At 44.2% G+C, this 19,431-nt stretch overlaps 1 protein-coding gene across 1 annotated transcript in view; it reads right to left on the bottom strand.

Moving 5' to 3' along the window:
• Nucleotides 1-19,431, bottom strand: part of VSX2 (visual system homeobox 2) — a 153,338-nt gene that overhangs the window by 25,385 nt on the left and 108,522 nt on the right. Inside the window, exon 4 of the mRNA XM_077267422.1 lies at nt 8,794-8,974. Coding sequence (XP_077123537.1) covers nt 8,794-8,974 — 181 coding nt within the window. The remainder of the gene's footprint in view (nt 1-8,793; nt 8,975-19,431) is intronic.

The following is a 19,431-nucleotide window of genomic DNA, read 5'->3' as shown; positions in this document are numbered from 1 at the left end:
GGTGTCTAATCATGTTTCTGTGAGGCTGAGGAAAGCAAGCTTGTGAGAGAGAAATAGGTCGTGAATCACATGAAGCTTATTGCAGATTGAACAGGCATTCCAGAGAGAGGGAGTAGGGGAGTGGGCGTCAGGGGCACGGGTTTTATGTTGGAAAGATTGCGGTAGTTCATATTAGATAGGGAGTAGTAGGAGGGGGTATGTTATGATCCGGTGACCTTGGAGCCGCATGAGACTTTCTCAGGAGTAGGTGGAACCTGTACTGACTGCAAACCCTAAACTGTCACCACAACTAGAAGTAGCCGTGGGGTGTACCTAACACATCCTAGACACCTCGACACAGTCGGAGGACTAAATACCCCTATAGATGGAAATGGGAATTCTATCTTGCCTCAGAGCAGAACCCCAAAGGATAGGCAGCCCCCCACAAATATTGACTGTGAGTATTAGAGGAAAGACACAAGCAGGCAGAAATCAGGATTTAGCAAAAGAGGCCACGCTAGCTAAATAGGAAAGGATAGGACAGAATACTAAGCGGTCAGTATAAAACCCTAAAAATATCCACAGCAGATAATACAAAAATTCCACCATCTAACTAAAGACATGGAATGTATATCTGCGTCTCCAGAGAATCCAACTTGACTGAAATATCCAAACACAGTCTAAGCTGGACAAGAAAAAACATTGAAGAGTACTGAATTGTAAAGCACACAGCATGTGTGCTGCAGAAACAAAACCAGACACTTATCTTTGCTGATTTGGCAGCAGGGCAGGAGGAACCAGACAGAGATGCAAAACCTCCAAGAACAATGGACAACTGGCAAGGGCTAATGAATCCTTCACACCTAAATATCCCAGTCAGAGCTGCAATCAGCAGGGACACCTGCCCAGGACTGCAACCCAGGGACAACTGCATTACTACCAACAACCACCGGAGGGAACCCAAGAGCAGAATTCACAACAGGGGTAGTAATGAGAGGCATGAGCTGTGGGGGTACAGGGTTGGGAGATATGTCGCCAGCAGTGAGGAGAAGCAGAGAAAGGGAGAGCAGGTGGGAGAAGGAGAGTGGGCTGCTTGTTTTGTTTTATTAGGACAGATTTGAGGTTGAGGAGCAGGTCAGCAGAGGAGGTTAGGTGGGGAGGAAAGAGGGAAGGGGAGATGATTATTTGGTTAGAGGGTGCTGGGGTTTGGGGATAGCGAAGGAGAGTGAGAATTAGTGGAGCAAACACTGTAAGGGCATATGTAAACATGGTGAATGAGTAAGATGGGTTAATAGAAAAGCTAGATCCAAGTAATAAGAAGTGCTTACTCAGCAGACATACCCAAAAGAAACAGATAAATAGAGGGGGGGTCCTTACTCCTGCTGTGACTAACTGCTGTTGAAACAATTGCAGCATCTCGATACTTTAGCTGCCGTGATACTTTTGCTGCAGGGAGACGAGTGCAAAACCCCACTTGCGTGTACCCCTTAGAATGCTACTAAGTTTATAGGACTAAAGGTACCGTCACACTCAGCAACGCTGCGACGATATAGACAACGAGCCGACCTAAACTAGATCGCTGGAGCGTCGCTGTTTAGGTCGCTGTAGAGACGTCAAACACAGCAACTCCAGAACGATGCAGGAGCGATCCAGTGACATAACGGCGACTCACTTCTCATTCTCGCTGGTTGTTAGCTCCATGTCAAACAGCCGGAGTGTACCGACTGGCTAGAAGGAGACGCTGTGACGCCCCCTATGCTCGTTGCTGGCGTCGTTGCTTTTGATGTCAAACATGACGATACACGCCGACCTGGTGACGAAATAAAGTTCTGGACTTCTAGCTCAGACCAGTGATGGCACAGCGGGATCCAGATCGCTGCTGCGTGTCAAACACAACGAGATCGCTATCCAGGACGCTGCAACGTCACAGATTGTTGTCGTTCTCTTTGCAAAGTTGCTGAGTGTGACGGTACCTTAAGTAGAGGATCAGGCGAAAGGGATTGTGGGAGCTGATTTGGGATAAATTAGCAATTTGCCAACACACCAAGGGAGGTTAGATCAGTGATTTTCAACCAGTGTTCCGCGGCACCGCGACACATGGTCGGGTGTGCCGCGGGGAAAGTTCCCCAAACTATGGTGCCCCCTTTGTTTTGTTCCCCGGCAATGCGCAGCGATGCGCAGTCACGGAATAACACATGCGCGAGCTTTGAACGCTCGCGCGACTTAATGACATCACCGAGGCCGGCGCATCATCCTGAGAGCAGAGAGACTCTCGCATTTGCCCGCCGCCAAGGTAATGCCCGCCAATAATGCTGTGTATAATCATTAAGTCAGCAACAGCTCATTAACAGTTAATCAGCTGTTGCTGACTATATGAGCTTTTGCCTGAGTATATGAACTGTTGGCAGAATACTCAGCATATGAGCTGGTACTTTTAGTACCTGGCAGAGGTCCTTTAAGTGTGGCAGATAATGTAATACTCTTCTATTTTAGTGTGTGGCTGCGCACACTATCTCAGCAGTGATGGAGAAGTATTTGAGAATGGAAAAGGCAAATGCCGAACAGGACCCTGGACACAATTCTAACCCAGATGAAGGCCCTAGTATGAGAGGTCGACAAAAGAAAAAAGACAAGACGGTGAGCTCAAGGCAATACAGTGAAAGCTATCTTTCATTTGGATTTACTTTCACTGGGGATGTGACAGCACCAACACCACTGTGCTTGGTGTGTGGTGAGAAGCTATCCAATAGCACTATGGTGCCAAGCAAGCTTAAACACCATCTCCAAACAAAACACCCTTCCGTTCAAAACAAGCCGATGGAGTATTTTGTACGTACAAACAATGAGAAAGGGGCAACTTTTTTGAGAAAAAGCACAAAGGTAAATGAGAGAGCCCTCAAAGCTAGCTACATTGTTGCTGAACTCATAGCTAAATCAAAAAAGTCACACACTGTGGCAGAAACATTAATACTGCCAGCTTGTAAAGCTATTGTAAATGAGATGCTTGGCCCTGACGCAGCCAAAGAGATAGCTAAAGTGCCTCTCTCTGATAACACAATTGCCAGACGGATTGATGACATGTCTGCGGACATTGAAACAGTTGTTTTGGAAAAGGTGCGGATCAGTAAGAAATTTGCCTTGCAACTTGATGAGTCGACGGATATCAGTGGACATTGTCAGCTGTTGGCCAATGTGCATTTTGTGGATGGAGAAGCCATTAGAGAAAACTTCCTATTTTGCAAGGCACTGCCAGAAAAATCAACAGGAGAGGTAATATTCCAGGTCACATCGGAATATCTTGATAAAAGTGGGCTTACATGGGAAAACTGCACAGGTGTCTGCACTGATGGAGCCGCAGCCATGGTCGGGCGCATCAAAGGCTTTGTAAGTAGGGTTAAAGAAAGAAACCCAGATGTTCTTGTTACCCACTGTTTCTTGCACCGTGAGGCCCTCGTTGCAAAGACCTTACCAGCAGATCTAGCTCCCGTGTTGGATGATGTTGTGCGCATAGTGAACTTTGTGAAGACGCGACCTTTGAGATGTCGCTTATTTGCGTCTTTGTGTACAGAAATGGGAGCGGAACATAAAATCTTATTGCTCCACACGGAGGTCAGGTGGCTGTCACGCGGCAAAGTGCTGGCCCGTGTGTATGAGTTGCGAGAGGAACTTAAAATATTTCTGACAAACGAGAGGTCCGATTATTCAAAGCTGCTTGCAAGTGATGAGTGGTGTGCAAAGCTGGCATACCTGGCTGATATATTTCAATATCTGAATGAACTAAACACACGGATGCAAGGCCGAAATGAAAACCTGCTTACAAGCACTGATAAAATGAACGGATTCCGTTTAAAGTTGCAGCTCTGGCAGCAACATGTGCAGGGTGGCAATCTTCAGATGTTCCTGCTCACCGAGAAACTGCATGATGACAACACTGCTGCAATGTGCGAGGTGATTGGCAGACATTTGAAAACTCTTGAGAAGTTATCGTTTTATTTCTCTTCAACCTTCACATAATGCCTTGACTGGGTTAGGGACCCATACAGCTCATTATCCGTTGCTGGAAAGGACATGACTTTAAAGGAGCAAGAGGAACTCATTGAACTGAAGCAAGATCGCGGTTTAAAGCTAAAGTTTGCTGATCTTCCTTTGGACAGTTTTTGGTTATCTGTTGCCAAGGAGTTCCCCATTCTGGCCAACAAAGCTATTTTGACATTGCTCCCATTTTCGACCACATACAGTGGGGCAAAAAAGTATTTAGTCAGTCAGCAATAGTGCAAGTTCCACCACTTAAAAAGATGAGAGGCGTCTGTAATTTACATCATAGGTAAACCTCAACTATGGGAGACAAACTGAGAAAAAATAATCCAGAAAATCACATTGTCTTTTTTTTATCATTTTATTTGCATATTATGGTGGAAAATAAGTATTTGGTCAGAAACAAACAATCAAGATTTCTGGCTCTCACAGACCTGTAACTTCTTCTTTAAGAGTCTCCTCTTTCCTCCACTCATTACCTGTAGTAATGGCACCTGTTTAAACTTGTTATCAGTATAAAAAGACACCTGTGCACACCCTCAAACAGTCTGACTCCAAACTCCACTATGGTGAAGACCAAAGAGCTGTCAAAGGACACCAGAAACAAAATTGTAGCCCTGCACCAGGCTGGGAAGACTGAATCTGCAATACCCAACCAGCTTGGAGTGAAGAAATCAACAGTGGGAGCAATAATTAGAAAATGGAAGACATTCAAGACCACTGATAATCTCCCTCGATCTGGGGCTCCACGCAAAATCCCACCCCGTGGGGTCAGAATGATCACAAGAACGGTGAGCAATAGTCCCAGAACCACGCGGGGGGACCTAGTGAATGAACTGCAGAGAGCTGGGATCAATGTAACAAGGCCTACCATAAGTAACACACTACGCCACCATGAACTCAGATCCTGCAGTGCCAGACGTGTCCCACTGCTTAAGCCAGTACATGTCCGGGCCCGTCTGAAGTTTGCTAGAGAGCATTTGGATGATCCAGAGGAGTTTTGGGAGAATGTCCTATGGTCTGATGAAACCAAACTGGAACTGTTTGGTAGAAACACAACTTGTCGTGTTTGGAGGAAAAAGAATACTGAGTTGCGTCCATCAAACACCATACCTACTGTAAAGCATGGTGGTGGAAACATCATGCTTTGGGGCTGTTTCTCTGCAAAGGGGCCAGGATGACTGATCCGGGTACATGAAAGAATGAATGGGGCCATGTATCGTGAGATTTTGAGTGCAAACCTCCTTCCATCAGCAAGGGCATTGAAGATGAAACGTGGCTAGGTCTTTCAACATGACAATGATCCAAAGCACACCGCCAGGGCAACGAAGGAGTGGCTTCGTAAGAAGCATTTCAAGGTCCTGGAGTGGCCTAGCCAGTCTCCATATCTCAACCCTATAGAAAACCTTTGGAGGGAGTTGAAAGTCCGTGTTGCCAAGCGAAAAGCCAAAAACATCACTGCTCTAGAGGAGATCTGCATGGAGGAATGGGCCAACATACCAACAACAGTGTGTGGCAACCTTGTGAAGACTTACAGAAAACGTTTGACCTCTGTCATTGCCAACAAAGGATATATTACAAAGTATTGAGATTAAATTTTGTTTCTGACCAAATACTTATTTTCCACCATAATATGCAAATAAAATGATAAAAAAAAACAGACAATGTGATTTTCTGGATTTTTTTTTCTCAGTTTGTCTCCCATAGTTGAGGTCTACCTATGATGTAAAATACAGACGCCTCTCATCTTTTTAAGTGGTGGAACTTGCGCTATTGCTGACTGACTAAATACTTTTTTGCCCCACTGTATCTATGTGAGCTGGGCTTCTCAAGCTTGACTGCGATAAAAACTAAAAACAGGGAGAGACTGAGAACTGTTGAGGAAGAGCTTTGTGTGTGTCTTTCCACCATTCCTGCCAGGATATCCCTTTTGTGTTTATCGAAACAGGCCCAGGTTTCACACTGAGTGAGTATAAATACATTTAGAATATATATTATTAACTATATGTAGAATATTTACTGTTTTAGTGTCATTTTGTGCCATTTTGGTTGGTGGTGTGCCTCGGGATTTTTTAAGTATAAAAAGTGTGCCGCGGCTCAAAAAAGGTTGAAAATCACTGGGTTAGATGATCAACGGGACTGGGCCTGGCTACATCCATATGCTGTAACACTGTGCACCAGATAACATCTCTTGTGACCCCAGCATGGATACACAGCAGTGAGTACAATGCAACAAATGGATTTAGCAAACATTCAGCAGGCACTGTTATATATGAAAATTGTAACCCTATATTACTGTATGGGGCCAATTGGGAGTCAAATAAATGTAAAACATTAAAAAAAAATATAAAGAATGTAAAATTAATGCAATAATATTTGGCCACTAAAAATGCTGTTTTATGTAAAAAATTCAAGGAAAAGAGAAGACCTGTGCCATCACCCATATGATAAACATCATTAAGGGGAATAAAACACACTAAAAAAAAAAGATAATGATCAATAAGTCATAGAGAAAAATAATGGTATTGAAATTTCCCACAAAAAAACGTGGTCTTCATATTCAATTTTTTTCTATGTGTGGCTCATTTACCCGGCTGTGTTTAAGACCCCTGCTCTAGATCCTGGCGGGCAGACCCTGGCACCCTTGGTGGTTCTGCAGTGGGCGAAGTCTCCAGTAACCTGTTATGAGTTGGGAAAAACACAATTTCCTCAGCCAGAACGGTGTTATGGTTATTACCATGGCCTGAGATGTGAAAATGTAGGCCAACCTGAACTCCATGGAATGGGCAGGGCAGCCATTGCCAAGGGTTTGTCAACCTGATGAAGCTAATAACCAGAGACCCTCCAGAGATCTTTGATTTAGTGGCCATCCTTGTTAGACATTGACTTCGTCAGCAATAATATTGAGGAACCTACAGTAGGTGAGTTAGGATCAGCTCTGGCTTTGCCATGATCCTTCCTGAGAAGGTTTCTGATTTGCCTAATATGTTGTCCCACATTAACAGCTTTGTTCAGGATCTGTGATTCCACATGGAAAGGACATACTGTATGGCTCTGAAGACTCCTTGTCCCCAAAGTGTCTACTCCTGGTGAGCGCCAAACATGGATGAGATGCATCTGCAGTCAGCAAGGACCAGAAGCTTGGTTCCACCTCATTCCCATATCTGAGGTATTGAAAAGTGTGAAATCAAAAAGTGCAGTTACTGATCAAGTCTGTCTAGTGGCAACAGTAAAGGTTCATTATCTCTCTCGATAGGGGTTATAAGTGCTATAAAGCCCAAAAAACTGCAACTGCTGACACAAGGCCGAAGAAGCACTGCGGCACTGGAGGATATGTCCAGGAAATTTATATCAAGGGCTAAGATTGTTGTTGAAGAAACAATATCCTACTTTTTCCAGCATTGTGATAACAAGATTGTATTCTGAAGATGGTGCATGAGAACATCTTAATAAGCTTAGTGGCTAGTTTAAGAAGGCTGTAGGACAACAAGTGGATGGAAGATAAACCTGGAGTAATGCTGTAGTACATATAGGAATAGAAGGGGTTAATCGGTCATGACAGATTGATTTGTGAGCAGCTAAAGTGCTAGGAGAGATGGCTGCTCACCATATCTCCACCCCTGAGGGTGGTTCACTTAGTAAACTGAGACCTGTTTGTCTCACACATTGTTATGTATGGAGGTGTGCAGATCTCATGGATTGAGTGCCTTTGCTAAAGTACTCTAGGCCAGGCAGGCTAACCAGCACTATTGTATGGACTTGTTACTTTGTTTCACTATGTGCCGGACAAAGGCACTGTTTAAGTTTGTCTGTGATGGCATCCGGTACAGCCGGCTTGGGGGCCCTTGTTAATTAGAGTTTTGTGTATTAGTACATGGGGCAGAATCTACCATTATTCTGCTGCTGTAGGACAGAAGAAAAATATTTAAGAAAACGGACCCTTCATTTTTATGTCTACTTTTCACTTAAAATCTGCAACATGACAGATCTTGTCTTTTGCACATTTTAGTTGCTGCTTTGAAGGCCACTGGGCCAATGCTGTCTCCTTCGGTGTCTGTACTGGCAGCTATGACTCTTCGGCCAGACATTCATATGATGGAGGTGTTTTTGTGGCCCTGCTCTGTTATCTTCATTGGTAAAATGTTATTGCCGTACACTGTCATATTAAACTGGATGCTGGAGGTTGTAGTTCCCTAGGGATAATACTTCCTACTTGGCCATGTTCATTATTTGGTCAGTATTTTACATCCATATTTATAAGCCAAAATCTGGAGACCATCAATCAGAAGGAAAGTGTAATAGAAAGAAGTCACAACTTCTGTATTATCACCCACTCCTGGTTACAAAGCCTGTTGTAAAATGCTGACCGTGTGAACGTGGCCTAAGAGTCCGGCTTGTGCTGTCACTGGTTGGCTTCCACTTTCCGCTATTATGGTCTAATTTGCTGTAACCAACATGTCATTCGTCCTCATTTTAGAGGCTGTGACGCATCCTGGACTGGTCTCAGAGTCTGAGAATGAAGTGAATGCAGCAAATAGCTTCTACTAGGCCCTGACATCTGGAGGGTCTGTTCTTGTGCATGATGGTGATGGACAGCCCCATACGCTGCAGGGGCAATACAACGATGTGAGAAAATACCAGAGTAGATGCTCGATCTGATACCGTTGTGATCACTGTCATAGCCATGCAGGACTAGCAGGGAACATGCAGCCTGTAACTGAGGCCCGAACGGCATACAGGCCATATGCATAATCCCACAGCACATCAACCCATCCTTACCAAGCAGCCAGGGGGCACAGGATTCCATAATGCCATCCTTAGCCGATTTCAGGATAGATTCTGGAAGGGGTATGGAATGCCGGACCATGGCCCCGTAGAGTCCGTACTCTGCCATCACGCTGCTGCGGCCCCAGCACTTTTCACGTTTTCTCCACTTTGCACGTCTGTTCTGAAACCAAACCTGTGGGAGTAAGAGCAGTGAGATACAGCCTCAGGAGATGACATGCCACATAACAACGTGCATTTGCTTGTTAAGGGGTCTCGCACACTATGTTGTTGTGCTGGGTTGTTATTTTTTTACTTTTCTGCAAAAATCACTGTGGCTCACCACTATCTGTAAGTCATAGGCAAATATGAACCAAAGGTGCATATTAATGATGTATAAATACCAAAACCCACTCCAAAGTCTGGAGTTATGCGAGTGTGCATAGGTGTGCGTGCATGTGCCTGTAGTGTTATGTGCCTGCCACCATGTGTGAGCTGACTGCAGATTTCTCCATGTTCTCTAAGGGAACAATTCAGTCATCTGTTGTTCCCTGGTCCAAAGCGTCTGAATTTCTGTCCTGCTTGAGAAGTGATTGAAAAATCACTTAATTTTTAGTTGAATCAATGCCCTGGAATTATCCAGGGAAATTAAATCCTCTCCGCTCCGAAGCCCAGCATTGACCTTTGCTAATTAATACCGCACTTATTCCTCAATCTCCAGCAATTCCCCAACATAATACTTCCTCCCATTTAACTAATTACTTATGTGAGGAGGGGGCCACTGTCTCAGAGGGTGCTGGATTATGATGAGGTCATTAGCACATTAACGAGAGGTGCAGATATTTCATTCACTGTCAACAAGAGATTTCAATCAGCCAATAGAAAAGAAAGTGATTGCGGTAAGTCTGTGGTAATGTGGAGTCTCAGGGGCAATGGTGGCCACCAGATTAATGTGTTCAACCGTATCCTACCAGAGAACAAATGTCAGGGGATTCAGATAATTCATTACAGAAATATACAGTACAACCATTCATCTTTCTTCACAATACCAAGTGGTTAAACCAGTGACTGCACCTTACACCAGACTCATGCTCCTGTAGGACTGTCATATCTACCTTCCCTGTCATAGTGTACGACAGTTATCTCTACAACCTTCACTGTCATATTGTACAACTGTCATCTCTACCACGTTCCATGTCAAACTGACTGTCATCTCTACCACATTCTTGTCATACTGTACAACTGTCATATTTTCTGACTTCCGTGTCATACTGTCCGACTGTCATCTACCACCTTCCCTCTGATGCTGTACAACTGTCATGTCTACCGCCTTCCCTTGTCATACTATCCAACTGTCATCTCTGCAACCTTCCATGTTATACTGTACAACTGTCATCTCTACCACCTTCCCTGTCATACTGTACAACTGTCATCTCTTCCACCTTCCCTGTCATACTGTACACCTGTCATTTATACCACTTCCCTGACACACTGTACGACTGCCATTTATACCACCTTTACTGCCATGCTATATGACGGTCATCTCTACCACCTTCCCCGTAATGCTTTGCAACTCATCTAAGCCAGCTCCCCCAGCCATACTCTGACTGTCATCTCTGCTACCTTCCCTGTAATTCTGTGTGACTGTCAACTCTACCACCTTCCCCACAATGTTGTAAAACTCATCTAAGCCACCTTCCCTGTAATGCTGTAAAACTGTCATCTCTACTACCTTCTGTCATACTGTATCTCTACCACCTTCCTAGTCATACTGTATGACTGTCATCTCTACTGCCTTCCCTATCATACTGTACAACTGTCATTACTACCACCTTCCCTGTTATACTGTACAACTGTTTTTTTTCTACCACCTTCGCTTTAACAATATACAACTGTTATAATAATAATCTTTATTTTTATATAGCGCTAGCATATTCCGCAGCGCTTTACAGTTTGCACACATTATCATCGCTGTCCCCGATGAAGCTCACAATCTAAATTCCCTATCACTATGTCTTTGGAATGTGGGAGGAAACCGGAGTACACAGAGGAAACCCACGCAAACACGGGGAGAACATACAAACTTCTTGCAGATGTTGCCCAAGGTGGGATTAGAACCCAGGACTCCAGCGCTGCAAGGCTGCAGTGCTATCCACTGAGCCACCTTTACTGCCATACTGTACAAATGTCATCTCTACTACCTTTCCCGCAATGTTGTACAACTCCTCTAAGCCAGCTCCCCCTACTATGCCATATGACTGTCATCTCTACTACCTTCCCTTTGATACTGCAGAACTGTCATCGCTACCATCTTCCTTATCATACTGTACAACTTTCCTCTCTAACCACCTTCCCTGTCATAATGGAATGACTTATTTCTACTACCTTCTCTGTCCTACTGTATGACTGTCATTTAAACCACCTTTACAGTCAGTGTACAACTGTAATCTCCAGCACCTTCCCTGCATTGTTGTACAACTCATCTAAGCCAGCCCCCCAGCTATGGTGTAAAACTGTCATCTCTACCGCCTTCCCTGTGATACTATACTGTATGTCTGTCATCACTAACACCTTCCCTGTCATAATGTACAACTGTCATCTCTACCACCTTCCCTGTCATATTGTATGACTGCAATCTCTACCACCTTCCCTGCAATGTTGTATAACTCATCTAAACCAGCTCCCCCCAGCCATGGTGTACGACTGTCATTTCTAGCACCTTCCCTGTCATACTGTCTGACTGTCATCTCTACTATCTTCCCTGTCATACTTTACAACTGTCATCACTAACACCTTCCCTATCATACTGTTAAACTGTGATCTCTAAAACCTTCCCTGTCATACTGTACAAATGTCATCTCTACTACCTTCTCTGCCATCATAGACTACTGTCATCTGTACAACATTCCCCGAAATGTTGTACAACTCATCTAAGCCAGCTACTGCAACCATGCTGTACGACTGTCATCTCTACTACCTTGCCTGTAATACTGATAACAAACTACTTAGAGCGCATAAACCACATAGAATTAGTAGTAAAAAATATATAAATCTTTAATCAGAAACAAACCATATACATATCTATCACATAAAGTTATGTCACTACAGAGATGTTTGAATCTGGTGAAGGGTGCACCAACACAAGTGTCTCCCCACACACACAATTACATAGGCATATCGAACCAGAGTATTTAACCAGTCTATCAATATAAAGTGACAGTGCATAAACTATTATACCACAATTAAAATAAGAATGACAGATTCATAATCACTATGAGTAAAGTACTGAATGAATCATAATTCAAACACGTCAGTGACCAATTACATTTGAATAAGTACCAATGGTAGTGAAGCAAACCATAATCATTTTAGGTCCTTACCCATGCTGTGAGTGTGAGCGTGACACGCGCCCCTACGCGAGTTTCGCTTACGGCTTCTTCAGGGGGCCAAACTTTTAATTGTGGTGTAATAGTTTATGCACTGTCACTTTATATTGGTAGACTGGTTAAATACTCTGGTTCTATATGCCTATGTAATTGTATGTGGGGGGTAACACTTGTGTTGGTGCACCCTTCACCAGATTCAAACATCTCTGTAGTGACATAACTTTATGTGATAGATATGTATATGGTCTGTTTCTGATTAAAGATTTATATATTTTTTACTACTAATTCTGTGTGGTTTATGCACTTTAAGTAGTTTATCATGTTTTGGGGGAGCTCCACAGGGCTATAGCCCATATTTGTCTGGGTACTTACTGCCTAATGATGAAATAAGTATGATTTCTGTACCTGAGATTTTGTTTCTTGCCTGTAATACTGTATGACTGTTATCTCTACCTTATTCTGTCATACTGTATGACTGTGATTTATACCACCTTTACTGGCATAGTGTAGTACTGTAATTTCTCCCACATTTCCCACAATGTTGTACAACTCTTCTAAGCCAGTTCCCACAGCCATGCTATATGACTGTCATCTCCAACACTTTCCCTAACATACTGTACAACTGTCATCTCTAAGACCTTCCCTAACATACTGTTTGACTGTCATCTCTAACACCTTTACTGCCATACTGTACAACTGTCATTTCTACCACATTCCCCTCAATGTTGTATTATTCAATAAGACAGTTCTACTAGGTACTAGATTAGACACACAATATGCCACAGCCCCCAGAGGAAGCCGACACAAAACGCATGTTGGGGCTGCTGCCGCGACATCCCACATGGGTTAATTACAGCTTAAAGAGCTGCCTCTTGGCTATCTCTGTGACTGTATGCAGTTTAAGGTATTTACCATTACCTAGTAGTTATTTATACTGCTATTTTGATACACCAGGCAGTCACAGCATATAATGTTATCTTTTTAGCACTAGCATTTTAGTACAGTTTAATCGGGTTCATGCTCTTCCCATCCCCATGATTATAATGATTAGTGGGTGTCATACTTTTTAAGACCTCACTTGTTTGCCACGAGTCTTGTTTAACATGTATTATACTTGTTTGCCAATGTACACTGCTCAAAAACATAAAGGGAACACTTAAACAACAGACTATAACTCCAAGTAAATCAAACTTCTGTGAAATCAAACTGTCCACTTAGGAAGCAATCAATGTCGCATGCAGTTGTGCAAATGGAATAAATAGACAACAGATGAAATTATTGGCATCTGTCAAGAGACACTCAATAAAGGAGTGGTTCTGCAGGTGGGGACCACAGACCACATCTCAGTACCAATGCTTTCTGGCTGATGTTTTGGTCACTTTTGAATGTTGGTTGTGTTTTCACATTCGTGGTAGCATAAGACGGACTCTACAACCCACACAAGTGGCTCAGGTACTGCAGCTCATCCAGGATTGCACATCAATGTGAGCTGTGGCAAGAAGGTTTGCTGTGCCTGTCAGCGTAGTGTCCAGAGGCTGGGGCCACTACTAGGAGACATGGAGGGGGCCGTAGGAGGGCCCAACCCAGCAGCAGGACCACTACATCAGCCTTTATGCAAGGAGGAACAGGAGGAGCACTGCCATAGCCCTGCAAAATGACCGCCAGCAGGCCACAAATGTGCATGTGTCTGCACAAATGGTTAGAACCCAACTCCATGAGGATGGTTTGAGTGCTCGACGTCCACAGATGGGGGTTGTGCTCACAACCCAACACCGTACAGGACGCTTGGCATTTGCCACAGAACACCAGGATTCACAAATTCGCAACTGGTGCCCTGTGCTCTTCACAGATGAAAGCAGGGTCACACTGAGCACATGTGACAGACGTGACAGAGTCTGGAGATGCCGTGGAGAGCTATCTGTTGCCTCCAACATCCTTCAGCATGACCGGTTTGGCAGTGGGTCAGTAATGGTGTGGGGTGGCGTTTCTTTGGAGGGCCGCACAGCCCTCCATGTGTTCGCCAGAGGTAGCCTGACTGCCATTAGGTACCGAGATGAGATCTTCAGACCCTTTGTGAGACCATATGCTGGTGCGGTTGGCCACGGGTTCCTCCTAATGCAGGACAATGCCAGACCTCATGTGGCTGGAGTGTGTCAGCAGTTCTTGCTAGATGAAGGCATTAAATCTATGGACTGACCTGCCCGTTCCCCAGACCTGAATCCGATTGAACACATCTGGGACATCATGCCTCGCACCATCCACCAACGTCACGTTGCACCACAGACTGTCCAGGAGTTGGCGGATGCTTTAGTCCAGGTCTAGGAGGAGATCCCTCAGGAGACCATCCGCCGCCTCATCAGAAGCATGCCCAGGCGTTGTAGGGAGGTCATACAAGCATGTGGAGGCCACACACACTACTGAGTATCATTTCCTTGTCTTGAGGCATTTCCACTGAAGTTGGATCAGCCTGTAACTTCATTTTCCACTTTGATTTTGAGCATCATTCCAACTCCTGACCTCCGTGGGATATTAGTTGTGATTTACGTTGATAATTTTTAGGTTTTATTGTTCTCAACACATTCCACTATGTAATGAATAAAGATTTACAACTGGAATATTTCATTCAGTGATATCTAAGATTTGGGATTTTAGTGTTCCCTTTATTTTTTTGAGTGGTGTATAATGTGAGATAGACGCACATATTAAGGGAGTAGTATAAAGGATGAACTTATAGTAGAGCACCCCATCCTACTGTGAGAATATTGTTGTGCTATCTGGCATATGTAGACCACCAACTTCTATGGTCTGATCTATATTACTGACTACATTGCCATAGTGGGAGATTGTCTCCACCAAGATGGCGCCTGCACAGTAGCATCTATTGGATCGCCGATAGATGCTACTGCCCAGGCGCAGCCGGTGCAATTTTGAGAAAGATTTTTGTTTCTAAATAAATTTAGATTACTAATAGTGATGAGCGAATATACTCATTACTCGAGATTTCCTGAGCACGCTCGGGTAACCTCCGAGTATTTTTTAGTGCTCGGAGATTTACGGTAGTTTTCATCACCGCAGCTGAATGATTTACATCTGTTAGCCAGCATAAGTACATGTGGGGGTTGCTAGGGAATCCCCACATGTAATCAAGATGGCTAAGAGATGTAAATCATTCTGAGGTGAGGAAAACTAAATCTCCGAGCACTAAAAAATACTCGGAGGTCACCCGAGCGTGCTTGGGAAATCTCGAGTTACGAGTATATTCGCTCATCACTAATTACTAAATAAAATAATTATATAGACACTAGATGGTAGCCCGATTCTAACGCATCTGGTATTCTAGAATATGTATGTAGTTAATTTATGAAGATTTTAGAATAAAACATTGAATACACAGGATTCGGCCAACTGCGACCAATTAGCAAAGCGTGGTTCAAATCCCGCGTCAATTTGCGGCTGGACTGCACCTGTCGCTGATTGCTCACGGCCAGCCACGTAGTATATAGCACAGCCACGTAGTATGTAACAGCCCACGTAGTAAATAGCACTGCCACGTAGTACATAGCACAGCCACGTAGTATATAGCACAGCCACGTAGTATATAACACAGCCCACAGAGTACATAGCACAGCCCACGGAGTGTATAACAGCCCACATAGCAAATAACACAGCCACGTAGTTTATAACAGCCCACGTAGCATATAACACAGCTCACATAGTATATAACACAGCCCACATAGTATATAACAGCGCCCACGTAGTGTATAACACAGCCCACGTAATGTATAACACAGCCCACGTAGTATATAGCACAGCCCACGTAGTATATAACAGCCCATGTAGTGTATAACAGCCACGTAGTATATAGCACCTCCCACATACCCACATAGTATATAGCACAGCCCACATAGTATAAAGCACAGCCCACGTAGTATATTGCACAGCCCACGTAGTATATTGCACAGCCCACGTAGTATATTGCACAGCCCACGTAGTATATAGCACAGCCCACGTAGTATATTGCACAGCCCACGTAGTATATTGCACAGCCCACGTAGTATATAGCAATGTGGGCACCATATCCCTGTTAAAAAAAAGAATTAAAATAAAAAATAGTAATATACTCACCTTCCGTTGGCCCCGGATCCAGGCGAAGCGTTTACCGATGCTCCTCGCGCGCTCCGGTCCCAAGAGTGCATTGCGGTCTCGCGGGACCGCTACGTCATCATCTCGTGAGACCGCAATGCATGGAGCGGTCACCGGAGCCTCGCGAGGAGCGGGAAAGGCGTGTTCTGGATCCGAGGGGCCGACGGACCGTGAGTATATAACTATTTTTTATTTTAACATTAGATCTTTTTACTATTGATGCTGCATCAATAGTAAAAAGTTGGTCACAGGGTTAATAGCAGCGATAACGGAGTGCGTTACCCGCGGCATAACGCTGTCCGTTACCGCTGCCATTAACCCTGTGAGCGGTGACTGGAGGGGAGTATGGAGCGGGCACTGACTGCGGGGAGTAAGGAGCGGCCATTTTGCCACCGGAATGTGCCCGTTGCTGATTGGTCATGGCTGCTTTGCCGCAACCAATCAGCGACTTGGGATTTCCATGACAGAAAAACAGACAGACAGACAGAAAGACGGAAGTGACCCTTAGACAATTATATAGTAGATTACAGATGCAATCATGCTACAGCATCGGCGCTACCTGCAGAATGTAAATATTTGTGGTTTTATTCAAAACATATATTCAGTATGTGAAATAGGGGGCAGGTCAGTTGAGAGATCAGTGATCTGTCATAAGCCATCAGTATGAATAGCTAAGCAGAGCACCACATAATGCCCCGCCCCGGAGCACGGGCATATCATTAACTGATAACTGAAACTAAAGATTAAAACAAATAAAGAACAAGACCAGCACATCCAAGCTAGTGTGAACAGGCGCCAACCAAAAAAAAACATAAGTTGAAAAACGATAAAGGTTGCACCATTTATTTACCAAGATAATAATGGTGCAACCTTTATCGTTTTTCAACTTGTATGTTTTTTTGGTTGGCGCCTGTTCACACTAGTTTGGATGTGCTGGTCTTGTTCTCTATTTGTGTATAAGCCTTTTTGGACATGTGCACTTCCACTCCCAATAGCCACAGGTGATTTTAAGTAGTTAGCTGATCCACTCCTGACCCATAAATTGTAGGCTTTTTTGCCCAGGAGAGGTGACAAAACAGAACAGAGACCCAATTACGAAGGACCCCTTGACATGGCATTTGGGCTCACATACATTGGCCAATTTATATACCTTCCTTTATTTTCATAGCAATTTTTGCAGATAAATATTTCATGTGTACATTATATAGCGCTTTTATCCTATTTTCTATGGCAGTAATGCATTTTCAATGTTCTAGAGTAATCATTCTTGGTAAATAATGGTGCAACCTTTTTGAAACTAAAGATTAAACAGCAACCACAAGATGGATTTCATCACCAGGTATCCTTGTAATCAGTATAACTGCGCCGACCTGACACTGTCTGCAGGTTGCTGGATACAATCCTGCTGACAGGTTCCTTATAAGCACTTTATTTGTGTGTTGGTGGTGGCTTGTTTAGAGAGGTTTGATGAGGTAAGTTAGGGACAAGCCAACGCAGAGAGGGGGCGCTGTGTCGGATCCCTAGGGTGCCAACCTCTGCAGTCAGGAAGTATGGCTATGGGTAAGGCATTATCAATTCCCCTATAAAATTCTTTGTATTATTGGTTTCTTATCTCAGGATGCTGACTTCACTTTACTTTTTTATGACACTCGGATGTCCTGACCATTATTATTGGGTCCTCAATGCTATTTTTATAATTCAAATAAAAGTTATTTTTAAGGGTTTCCTTTTTTGGTTTTCTAACTTCAAACAGGCCTGGACATGTGGTGGCGTGAGCAAGGGGACCTCGCAGGATTTTAGTCCATGACAGCGCAGTGCGTTATTGTCACGGGGTTACCGCAACAGTGTGGAGCCAGAAGACCCCAGCATCTGATTGCTCCTACTCCGGCTCTGAGAAGAAGCACTAATCCTTCATTTTAAATGTGTTTAACACCTGTTCTGCCAGAAGAAATAATCGGCCATGTTGGAAATCCCTGTGCTCACAGCTGTGCTCGGTTAGCCACTCCTTTTGCTTTTATAATCTGGGCTCTGTTACTAAGCCTTGTCAGAGCTAGCATTTGCTGCATGGCTAACAGTGGCTGAGGAGCACATATGAGGAGAGTTGAAGGAGTTATTAGTGACTGTTGCTTGGTTTGTATGCGTGGTAATGCCTTATCCTTCTCTATATTTGTTTATTCCCCTACCTTCAGACCCGGTGCATTCCTCTGTTACATGTGAGTGAATATTTTGTATGCCTGGAGTTTTCTGTTAACCCTTGTCCATGTTGCTTTGCTTGTTGGGTTGGTGTACTACGGTGCACAGTAGCGCCCTCTCTTCCCTGCGTGGGGGAGGAGAACATTCGGAGGGCTAACTTAGGAGATAAGGCAAAGGTGGAGGCCCCAGCATCTTCGCCATCTGAAGTATCCCGGGGAGCATAGCGAGATAGGGTGCCCCCTAGTGTTAGGGACTGGGAAGGAGCCCCTGGTCCCGGGTTACCAGACAACTGTGTCGTGACAGTTATTAACGGTAATGTGTGAGACTATGGTCCCAGCTCTTTTCAGGTCATTGACCATGTCCTCCCGTGTAGTTCTGGGCTGATTTCTGACTGTGGAAACATGGGGGTTAGCGGGTGCTCTGGTCAGTTGACTCAATACTGCATGGACTAGGGCTCATCTCACTGAGCGCCCGTTTTCTTTTTACCATGGGCATAATACTACTCAGACAACACAGGATGATGGTAAAACAGTGTGACAATAATTTATTGAACCACAAAACAGGTAAATACGTAAAAATGTCCCAGCAAAATACCCAAGATGGTGCAAATGACTGAGTCTCAGCTTTCCGCTGACTCGCCGGGATAAGAATAGCTGGGACTTCAGAGCTTCCATGGCTGACTACCCCACTTGTGACACACACACAGGAAGTAACGACAAGGACAGTAGAAAAAATTGGAGTCCTGCTCAACAGGACTGGATTTTCCTTTTCTTTATATTTTTCAAAAGAAATTATAGTGCATACAAAAGAAAAATGTACATGGTCAACATGACCCAGTCGACGCGTTTCGACTGCACTAAGAAGGTGGGTTCCATGTCTGGTTTCCACAAACGTATCTATGGGTTCAATGATGGACAATGTTGCAGATCTG

The sequence above is a fragment of the Ranitomeya variabilis genome, chromosome 1 (assembly GCF_051348905.1).
Source record: "Ranitomeya variabilis isolate aRanVar5 chromosome 1, aRanVar5.hap1, whole genome shotgun sequence".
In the NCBI taxonomy this organism is placed as follows: Eukaryota; Metazoa; Chordata; class Amphibia; order Anura; family Dendrobatidae; genus Ranitomeya; species Ranitomeya variabilis.
This window is presented reverse-complemented; position numbering and strand designations above follow the sequence as displayed.